Source organism: Callorhinus ursinus, unplaced genomic scaffold, assembly GCF_003265705.2.
Source record: "Callorhinus ursinus isolate GAN/ISIS: 27379988/994484 unplaced genomic scaffold, GSC_fseal_2.0 scaffold24, whole genome shotgun sequence".
Taxonomy (NCBI): domain Eukaryota; kingdom Metazoa; phylum Chordata; class Mammalia; order Carnivora; family Otariidae; genus Callorhinus; species Callorhinus ursinus.
Window position 1 is genome coordinate 19,376,933 of NW_027397086.1, and position 10,913 is coordinate 19,387,845.

The 10,913-nt window shown below is 38.8% G+C and overlaps 1 protein-coding gene across 5 annotated transcripts in view; it reads left to right on the forward strand.

The window, feature by feature from the left end:
• Positions 1 to 745: 745 nt before the first annotated feature.
• Positions 746 to 10,913, forward strand: part of TXNDC8 (thioredoxin domain containing 8) — a 21,289-nt gene continuing 11,121 nt past the window's right edge. For 2 of the 5 annotated variants that reach the window (XM_025888663.2, XM_025888665.2), the window contains exons 1-4: positions 746 to 852; positions 2,826 to 2,930; positions 7,595 to 7,654; positions 10,024 to 10,089. In XM_025888663.2, the coding sequence (XP_025744448.2) occupies positions 829 to 852; positions 2,826 to 2,930; positions 7,595 to 7,654; positions 10,024 to 10,089 (255 nt within the window). In that variant the 5' untranslated portion in view covers positions 746 to 828. The other 3 variants (XM_073876574.1, XM_073876575.1, XM_025888664.2) reach the window with 3 other exon arrangements.

The window sequence follows — 10,913 nt, forward strand, 5'->3', positions numbered from 1 at the left end:
CTAGAATTCTGCAACTTCTTTCATTTTTCTTGTTATTTCTCTGAAGAAGATTTGGGGAACATTGGTCATGGCCACCTTTGGGTTATTTTCTAATGTTAAATTCTGAAAAATGACAAATCACCATGTGTAGGGTTTGGCAAAATGCTGTTTTTGTATGGCCCGCCAGCTAAGAATGGTTTTTGCATTCTTAAAAGATTATGAAAACAAAGAATAGGTAGCAAAGTCCACATGTATGTGGTCCAGAAAGCCCAAATTATCTGGTTCTTTATAGAAAATGTTTGCCAACCCGTGATCCAGTCCCTAAAAGTGATATTTCATTGCCTCCTAAACAATTAGAGCAAAATTACAAAGTTTAAGGACTCTGTGACTCATCAAACCCAATTTATAGGAAACGTACAATTATAAGTTTAAGGCTTTCATATTTTTCTCAGCTGCAAAATAATCCCTTCAAGCTCCTAAATGAAAGTAATCTTCATCTATTTAATATTCACTTGCTTATTTCTCATTTGGTGGTTGCAGGGGGTGGAAAAGGAAGAGGGGTCATGGAAATAGATGACAGGAGATCAAAAGTAGACAGATTCACTCTTGAGTCTGCACACGAGGCCTGCAGTTGGCTGGCTCTTGGCTGACCACCTGCTGACTACCTAGTCATGACAGAAAAGTGAAATTTGCTTCAAGTCTGCCACAGTTCTAGGTTCTGAGATGTCATGTTTAATGATGTCATAGAGAAGTTATCTTTCTATTCCAGCTAGAATCCTTTAATGAGAAACCGCTACGGTGAGCCTACTGAACCAAGAGGCAGGTTTCGTCAGCAATTCCCAGTAAATCATGGTTCAGATTATTAAAGACGTGGCAAGTATTTATTTGGCTTCACTGATATTTCAAAAGAGACCACCCTGAGAACAGATTTGATAAACTTTAAGAATGATTTCCTCTGTTAGTATTCCTTCACTGCTCTGTAGCAAGGGGAGATTTTTTTAAGTCTTGCTCTCCTTTTTATTGCTCGCGGGATGGCACTATGTAGAGAGTAGCCAAGGGACAAACTGATCAAAAGGGTTTGGTTCCTCCCTGATTCTCAATTCTTCCTCTGACTCTAGCTGAATCCAGGCCAACTTCTAACACATCCTGTCCTGTACCTGATCCCGCTGATTCTACCTTTAGTTGTACCTGGAACACTCTATGAAAGTAAAAGTCCATATATTTCTCTTCTTCTAGAAAGCAGAAACCTCAGACATGCCTATGCAGTAGGGTAGGAAAAATGACAGTCAATAGTATCAACAATTTCTTAGGTGGTATTTTATAAAGCCATTTTCTATCCATTATCCAGTGTTACTGCCACAAAAAATCTAAATGTATAGCTAGGCTAGGGAGATTTCCTTATTTATAAAGAAGAAATTTGCCTCTAAAAGAGTGGTTAAGGTCCTACACCATTTTGGAGGGAAGTGGACGTTAGAACCCAGACATTCTGATGCTGGGCCCTGTTATAGGAGGCGCGGACCTGGAGGGAAGGGGGAAGGCATAGGGCCTGGGCCTGCCATCCATCAGCATCTTCTGACTTAGACTTCTGATATTTTCCCCAAACACAGCTATATATAAGGTCACAAAAATGAGGCTGACCAGATTGAAAGAAGGCATTGCTGTATAGATTTGCTATAAGAAAATGTTTTAAAATAGCACACATTTGCTAATGTATTTGATACTTCTTTTTTTATTTTCTGGGAATCTCAGAGAATAACCCAGGGTCTCGCTAGCCCCCCTGAAACACCCTCTCTGTCTCCTCAGAGACCACTCTTGAGGGCCTGTTGTCTCCTTCATGTCTGTATCCAAATGTCGCCTTCTATTTGAGGTGGACCTTGGCCACCCAGACTACAACTCCAGTCCAGCTCATTTCCTCCCTTTCGGCTTTATCTTTCTCCTTTTTTCTTTATTAGCAATGATCACTAACACACTGCATATTTTACTTATTGATCTTACCATCGGCTTCTGCCTCTAAACATAAGCTCCAAGAAGGCAGGGAAATGTTTTCCTGTTTTTTGTTTTTTTTTTGGTACACAGCTGTATCCTAGCAGTGTGTCCATTACTTGGCATAGCATCAGTCTCAATAGGTACTTGTCGAATCAGTATGTATCCTATGGGGGTGTTCCCTTCAGAGGACTTAGCCAAGTCAAATTCATGGATCCCACTAGGCCAGTTTACACCTTAGCAACTGCTGAGAAGTAAGGGTGTTGAGGACTTGTGAGGATGGCATCTACCTTATAATTTCAGAAGCAAGTGAGAAATGGAAGCTTGGCATAGCTCTCTTGAGGAGTTGAGTAACCCCCATCCTAGAGGAATATGGGTAAAGAAAGAGAGCATATCTTCCTTAAGTCATCTGTTTCATCTGCTTGAAACTAAACCAAATGGCAGCATAATTGTCAAGATTCCCCTATTACAGAGCATTGTGCCATTTGTATGGAATTAACCCCATCCCTAATTCCGATGATAGACTCTGCTTGACTTGATCTACCTTGAACAACTATCCACCACTACCCTTCACCCCTTATCCTTCATTGGCCAATCTCACTTCTCCTCACTAACCTACCATTACAAACCACCACTTGGTAAATACACTCCTAATCACTTTTTGCAGATTTATGGGTCACTTATACATACTTAGGTAAATATATGTGACCTCAGGGACTTTTAGGAAAGGGGTGTCTCCTGGAGAACGATAGTGGGGGGGTACCTTGTTTAGGTTTTTAAGAACTGAAGTGTCATTTATTCTCTGCAAGGCTTTATGAGATGCAGTGATTATGCATATTTCTTCATTTATGCTCTGGTCTCAGGATGAATTAAAAACATTTTTGAAAGCTGCCGGATGCAAACTTGTGGTGGTTGAATTCTCAGCAAAATGGTGTGGTCCTTGCCAAAGGATGTATCCTCTTGTTCATGTAAGTATCACCTGTATATATTTCCCAGTTTTAGAAGGAATTTTAAATCCCCTAATAATTTTCTCAGTCTTAAAAGTTTGCATTTATGAGCCATATGGAATTATAGTTTTTTGAAGCATCCTGATTATCCTGATGACAATATGCCAAGATATTAAATCATTGTACGCGCACCAGAAGATTAATACTACTTATCTATGGATAATTCTGCAAGGAGCATCAAGATGTGCAAAAGACTACAGTTGTACAGATGAATGGATTATTCATAATAATGACATTTTACCAACGTTCCAGAGTTCAGAACTTCCAAATATTGGAATAGTTTATAGAAAAAATATGATACTTGTTTTTAACTATAATATAAAAGAATAAATTTCTCCCATCCTTCAACCCTATTATCAGATCTTATGTCTTACATATTCTTTCATGTCTTTTCTACTTTATAAAGTATCTTAGTAAAATATTCTAATTAGTTATAATCATAAAATTTTATTTGGGTCTTTTTTCCATGTACACATTCATTCATCTTTTTGTAGGGTCTCCAGATTATAACTTTAATGTCTATACAGTGTTTTATGTAGTTAATTTCCTTATTGCTCCATTTAAAAGTTTTCACTATTTTATTTATTTTTGGTATCATACGCCACAGATAGAACCTCAGGGCATTTTCATTTGTCCTTATCATGGAGAAGTTTCACACTTATGGTCAATTTTGTGAAATCTATTTCTTCAAATTTAAGGAAGTTTCGATTTCTCTACACAACTGAAAATACTCTGGTTTCTTTTCAGCAAGGTTTCTAACATTTCAATTTCAATTTGAACTTTTTTTTTAATTTAAATTTTTTTTGTTTCCCTGTTCTTTTTTTTTTTATGTTCAGTTAGCCAACATATAGTACATCATAAATTTTTGTTGTAGTGTCTTGAATCTACCTGAATTCCTTCTAACTACAGCCACAACCTTTGACAGTGATTTAAAAACAAACCTATATCCAAGTACAGAAATTGGCTACATGACATCTCAATATCCATGCTATGCCTAAAATTCTTGGACTATCCAGAAGAAACATTTTATTATTTCGTGGGCCCCTTTATTCTGACACTGAAAACTTGAAGAAAAAAGTGTTCAGTGTTCAGCTTCCAGAGTATAAATATACTCACATGCCCCAAAGTCAAAGCTGGTCAAATTCCAACAGCCAACATGTAACATTTTCAGACAGTGCAATGAAATCTAAGGCTTAGTAACTCCTCCCTTCATACCTTTGCTCTAAACGCAGTAACAGCTCTGCCACTGTTTTGTCCAGGCTCCTGCAGCTCTTCCTATACCCATTCCTACCTTTATAGATATAGTTAGCCCTTTGGAGATAAACTTCCCCAAATGATCCTAATTTGAATGTGCCATCTGTTTCCTGTTGGAATCCAGATTAATGCAAATATGGTTTTAAAATAAACTTTGGTGCATTCATTCTGAAATACTATCCAGACGTTAAAAAGAATCAAGTAGACCCATATGGAATGGGGACATTGTCTCCAGGACAGTATAGTATTAAGTAAAAAGAGTACAATATAGAAAAATGTATATAGTATGGTCCCATTTATGTAAAACAGACACGTGTATGTGTATATAAACACATGTATATATGTACAGAAAAGGGGAACAGAAGGATGCATATCAAAGAAGCTTTTTTTTTTTCAACAAAACACTGTTAAATTTGGATTCCTTTATTTTTCTTGTAATGTTTGAACTTTTGTGTGATAATGTATTCAAGTACCATGTGCATAATTTTTTAAAATTCCTAGTACCTAAGGGGCTGGAGAAAAGGCTTTACTTACTCTAGGTCACTTTATTAGTCAGAGATCAAAGCAGGCAACAGAAATCAAATTAAACAGAAAAAAAATTTTAATACAAGGAATTAATTGCTTTTAAAATTATTGAAGGACTAGATGAATAGGTTCCATGAATGACTCTCTAAGAACACCACATACCCACCTTTGGGGATCCTGACTTAGCCATAATCAGAAGTGACGGGGGTGCAATGGGAGGCCACCACCACCACCACCGCCCCCCACCCCGGAGGAAAAAACAAACAAACTGACGATAGAGCAGCAGTTGGGAATCAGAACCAGAATCATGAGGCTCCTGCTGTCATGAGTGCCTCTGGACGTCCAGAGAGCTGATGTCTGGGCACCAGAGCCTGAGTCAGGTTTCTGCTGCTGCCTCCAGCACAAACATTTCCATTACCTACAGTCTTGCTTTCCAGCAGAAACATCCAAAGACAAGAAGAAAGTAGCTGCTGTCTCACTTCTGCCTTCCATGTCTTTCCTGCATGTATCTCATGGGTAAAACCAATTTGCATCCAGAACTCTAGCTGCAAGGGACCCTTTGCCTTCCCTGGCTCTCCAGGAAGGTGGAATGGAAGTTAGCCAGCTAAACTTCTGTAAAAGGACAAGACAGTCAATATTTTCAAGTTTGCGGGCCCTGTGGTCTCTGTGATAACTACTCAGCTTCGCTGTCGTAGTGCAGAAGCATCCAGTGGCAATGCACAAATGAACAGGCAAACCATGTTCTGTTAAGATTTAATTTACAAGACCATGTGGAGACCTGGCTTTGTTCTACAGGGTGCAGTTTGCTGACCCTGGGTGAAGAGGATCACCAGGCATAAAACCCTGAAAAGAGCATTTCTGGGAAAGGAGAAGTTATACATTTGTTGAGAAATTGCATGGTATGATCATGGGAAGACAAATAGTCTGCGAGGCTAACTTACAGTATACACGGCGGGAGTGGTGACAAATGAGCTTCAAATGGAAAGTTGAGGCCAAATCAAGAAGAACCTTATGTTATAATTTCATGAGTTGCTGTAGATAGTTAGAAGAATTTTAAAAAGGGTTTTGCCATGGTCAAATGGAGGTTGTAGAGAATATTTTTAGCCATGCTGTATACAAATGAATTAGAAAGACTGAAGGCAGGTAACCCAAGGTGACAACAATCTCAGTGATAGGTTTTCCAAAACTAGGGCAGTGGTTTTGGAGAAAAAAAGGAAAGATCAAATTCAGGAGATATTTAAGAGTTAAGACCAACAGAATAGGTGACCAAATGGTAGCAGACTACATACGAGGAAGAACAGAGCAGAAGGAAGAGTGGTTGGGGTTGGGAATGGGGTCCTAGGTGGATGGAAAGGGATAATGAGGGAAGGCACTGTCATAGGGGAACCCCAACCTAGCAAAGAACCTGTATCTATCCCATGTATATGTACTACTTGATGCAAAAATAGCAACTGCCATAACCCTATCCATTTCCTGACAGACTTGTGAGGTTCTGAAAATGTCATAAATACAATTAGATGTCCACATAGGTGAAACTCATTCCCATGACTCCTACTAGGGAACATCCATATATCTTCAAACTCTAAAAGTGCAAGTCAGTTGCCCTAGAGTTCGTGGGTGATACCATTTTCCTGCCGGACATAGAGATGCTGCTGACCAAAATCAGCTGCTTTTCTGTCTGAAAAATACTCTGAAATCCCAAAGGCTTTTGGGTCTATTATCTAAGAGTTTTCCCCCATTTTCACAACCTTGATGGGTCACTGAAGAAAGAACTCCCACTTTGGTCACAACCCACAGACAAACAACTGGAGAGAATCCCTACAACAGAACTCTGCACATTTTCACCCAATGGCCCCATGTCATGCTTCTCCCTGCTTCTCCGTGGGAGCAGCTCCCAGTGCAAGCTCCATCTGTTCCTGTCTCCACTGTCTCTGGACACCTCATACCATCAGAAAGAGGTCCCATTTGAAATAGATCACTGGAAATGCCTGAGATAGGATGTTAAAGCAAACAAATCAAGATGCTATTAAGTGTCCTTAAAGTATGAACACAGCTGTCTGAAAAAAACCCCAAGAGCTGACATTTACCTGCTGCTGCTGCATCCACTACTCCCAGACCCGTTATCAACATCTTTGTCACCATTGCTGCCAAAGATGCTTTCAGAACAAAACAGAAGCAGAAGAGAGTTGCTTCTTTCCTCCTCCCACCTTCTGTTTTCCTGCAAATGCTTCCCATTAGCAGAACCTACATGGAAGACAGCTGACAAAGGATCCTGGAAAGTATAGTTTCAAAATGTAGTAGAGCATGGAAGACGTCAGTGGAAGCAAAGAGCAATTAGGCCAAGGGTCTGCACACATATTTTTGTATCACCTCAGTCATAAGAGCCTCTCAAAAAACCTGGCAAAAGGTGAAGGTAAAAGCGGAGTTTGGGTATTTGGTTCAGAAATCTGTATTTTGAAGACCACTGAAGGCAGGCCCCCACCTCTGGCCACTCCGGGACAAAGCTACTACCTGTCCCTTCACCCTGCAGGGTAAATCTGGACCCACCACACACGTCATGATTTCTTTGCATCCTGTCCTTTCCCAGCTTTGAAACTCTGATCTTCAGTCTGGTTCTTTAGAGTCTGGTTGTGCCACTGATCTTTCCTTGACCTTGGTGTCATCCCATATTTGACTTTGGTGCTTCAAGTTCCAGGCAGTAGTGAAATGCCAGAGTGATGCTTAGCTCTCCTGAACAACCTTTTTGTTCATTGTTTGTTTTTGCCAAGAGACAAGTGTGTAATTCTAGTGTGTGATTTAGTATTAACGCTAAGCTAATGGGGAACTTTTATTCCTTTATTTTGAAGGCAATGTCTCTGCAGTACCGAAATGTAATGTTTGCTAATGTGGATGTGGATGATTCTCGGGTAAGAATCTTAAATCCTTCCATGGGGATACATAAAATCCAAATGCAGTGTCATTTACAGCACTGCCTCAGTGATTATATAATCAATTTTAAGTTGATTGGTAGTAAACTTCCTCATAGTGTTCTTGTATGTTTTGTATTAATTTTGAAGTATGTGATCAAGTATGTGACTCTCTTGCTGCCCCCTTCCCTCCCATACTATGGCAGACTTCCCAACATTTTTCTCCACTTGCTCTGAGCTCTGCCCCAGAACCCCACCGAGCAGAATTGCTCTATGCAGACAAAACCAGTTGGGTGGTGTTGGGCTCAAGGTGAAAAGTGGTTTTCACCCTTGTAGTAAATTATTAATCAATTTCTCAAACCCTACTCAATGCATTACAGACATTTTAATATACTTTGCTTTCCTCCTGCTTTATCTTATGCTTTTTGTGGGTTTTTTTAAACATCATAATTTCAAGAAATCCTTCCTTCGTTTCCCTCCCTAGAGCTGCCTTTCCTCACCCCCGTAAAAATAATCAGCCTCAGATCCTCAGTCAAAATGTGCCTTATTAATATACACAAAGTATCTGAAAAATTATCCTTCTTAACATTTGTCCATTTATAACTCGGGAAAAAAACAGTAACAAGTGATCTTTGCATATATTGGATTGAATCTGAGCTTTAGAATATCAAAAAATCTATTATCCACCCATCCTTTAATAGTTTTGTGACTTCTTATCACCTATTAACTTCAGTTTCTTCATCTGTAAAACAGGGCAAATAATATTTAACAGAATATAAAATGAGATAAAATACATGAGATATATGATATAGTGTCCAGAATATAATAGAAGTTCCATTTCTCCATTTCCTTCAGGCTTCATCAAAGCATGACAGTGTTTAAGTGCCCTTTATGCTGAATCATATATTGTGCATTCAGAATACACCTAGGATCATTATCTCTTTGTCCTTTTTTATATTCACAGAGTTGTGCAACCATCACTATCATCAATTTTAGACCATTTCACCACTTCAAAAAAACAAAACAAAACAAAAAACTACTTTTGGAGTTCCAGCAGTCACCCCCTTCTATCCCAACTCTGGGCAACCTTAAGTCTATGTTCTGCTATAGATTTGCTTATTCTGAACATTTCGTATAAATGGAATTATCAAATAGGTGGTCATTTGTGACGAGCTTCTTTCACTTAGCATGAGTTTTCAAGGTTCCTCCATGTTGTAGCATGTATCAATATTTTATTCTTTTTTTATTGCTGAATAATATTCCATCGTATGGCTATGCCACCTTTTATTTAGCCATTCAACTGTTGATGGACATTTGGGTTGTTTGCGCCTTTTGACTTTTATGAGTAATGCTAGTATAAACATGTATGTATATAGTTTCATTTCTCTTGAGTACATATCTAGGGGTGGAATTGTTGAGATATGTTGTGACTCTATGTTTAACTTTTTGAGAAACTGGCAAAATGTTTTCTAAAGCAGCTGCACCATTTTATATTTCCACCAGCAGTGTGTGAGGGTTCTGATTTCTCCACCTCCTCACCAACACATATTATTGTCTGCCTTTTTGATTATAGCTCTTTCCCTTTTAAGGTGAAACAAAATGCACAATTTTCTTTAACAGTAATTTATTTATTAGTTGTCATTGCTGTGGTCATGAAAATTATAATTTAATGTGTGTATGTGCATATGTGTTATGGGTGGCAGGGGAGAGATTCACCCCATAAAATGATAGGTATATTAGAGAGAAAAGTCCAGTTCTGTTGATCCTGTGGGTGGCTAATTTTCTTTTGACTCTTGAACAAGATGAAAACTGGCATTTGAAAGCAGATTGTAATGGCTTAAAACAATTGGAATTCTGACATACTTTCTTGCCTTTTGGTTCATCTTTCACAAACATGGGTAGTGAAGGGGGAAGTAGGGCTTAAAAGAAAGAGACACGTAAACTTCACTTAAAATGCAAGACCAGCATTCTTACCCCATGTCTCAAGTGTGCGTTATAAAGATACTTTTACTCTTCCTTATTTTTGCAATGTGCTATCTCCATATTGGGTTCCACTGGGGTCCCTCTGCAATCTTTCACAAGTTCTTTTAAATAGAGCTTGTTTAGTCCTTTGGCATCTGTTCTATTTTGGCCTCCATCTCTCAGCCCTCTCCTAGGGCTCTGGGAGGAGAAAGCTCAGGAATTCAGAGAGTACCATTTTCTATTATAACATTCCTGGAAGCTTTGACATTCCTTGGCAAGAGAATCTATCAAGTGTTAGCTGTCCCTGGGCTTTCAGACATGCCTCCTGAGAAGTCACCAAGTGCCGGGTTCAGTATAGAGAGAGGATACCAAAATTGTGACTTCATGCCATTTCTTTCCTTTCCCAGGAGTTGGCCCAAACTTATCATATCAAAGCAGTACCCACATTTCAGATGTTCAAGCAGGCCCAGAAGGTATGTTTCCATGGTAACTGGCAGAGTTCAATTATAGAATCATCAGAATCTAAAAAAAGACCTGGGGGTATCCAGGACGGATGAAACAACTGCATTTATTTTTAATATTTAGCAATGGAATTCTTAGTTTCTGAACTTCCCATATAGGCAAGGAGTACCAAAAAATGCAAGAATTATAATCTCCACATTCAGACTCTCTGAGATATCCAAATCCATAAGAAATATCTCACTATTGTCCCTATCTTGTCCCATCAAAAAAGAATCTTACAGAAAAGGACATGATGAAATTCTCACACAGATGTATACAATTGTTAGCAACACTTGGGGAAATAGTGATCAAAAACAATCACAGGGCAGTATAACCTAGTGGTTGAGCATGCAGGCTCTGGATTCAGGTTTCCGTGGTTCAAATACCTGTTCTACCACTTCCTAGTACTTTACTTAAAAACCTCTTTGATCTCAGTTTCCTTATCTGTAAAAACAAAGATCATAAGTTTTCCCCCTCACAGGGTGTTGGGAGAATTAAATGAATTAACATGACTCAAGTTTGTAGACCCATCCTGACACACATTAAGTGCTGAGCACATTAAGTTGTTATCACAAAGATATTAATGAAATAAGATGTCTAAGATACTTCATGTGTGATGAAACTAGGAATTCCACATATGGCTGGGAGCACTGAAAATTGTTCATACCTTATGACAAGTGGCTTTGCAACATGCTTAAGAGGAACAAATTGTTTATTCCCTTTCACACAATTATCCATTCTTGGGAAATTTGCTACAGAAATACCTCAAGGAAAAATAAGCAGCTAAGTGTATAGT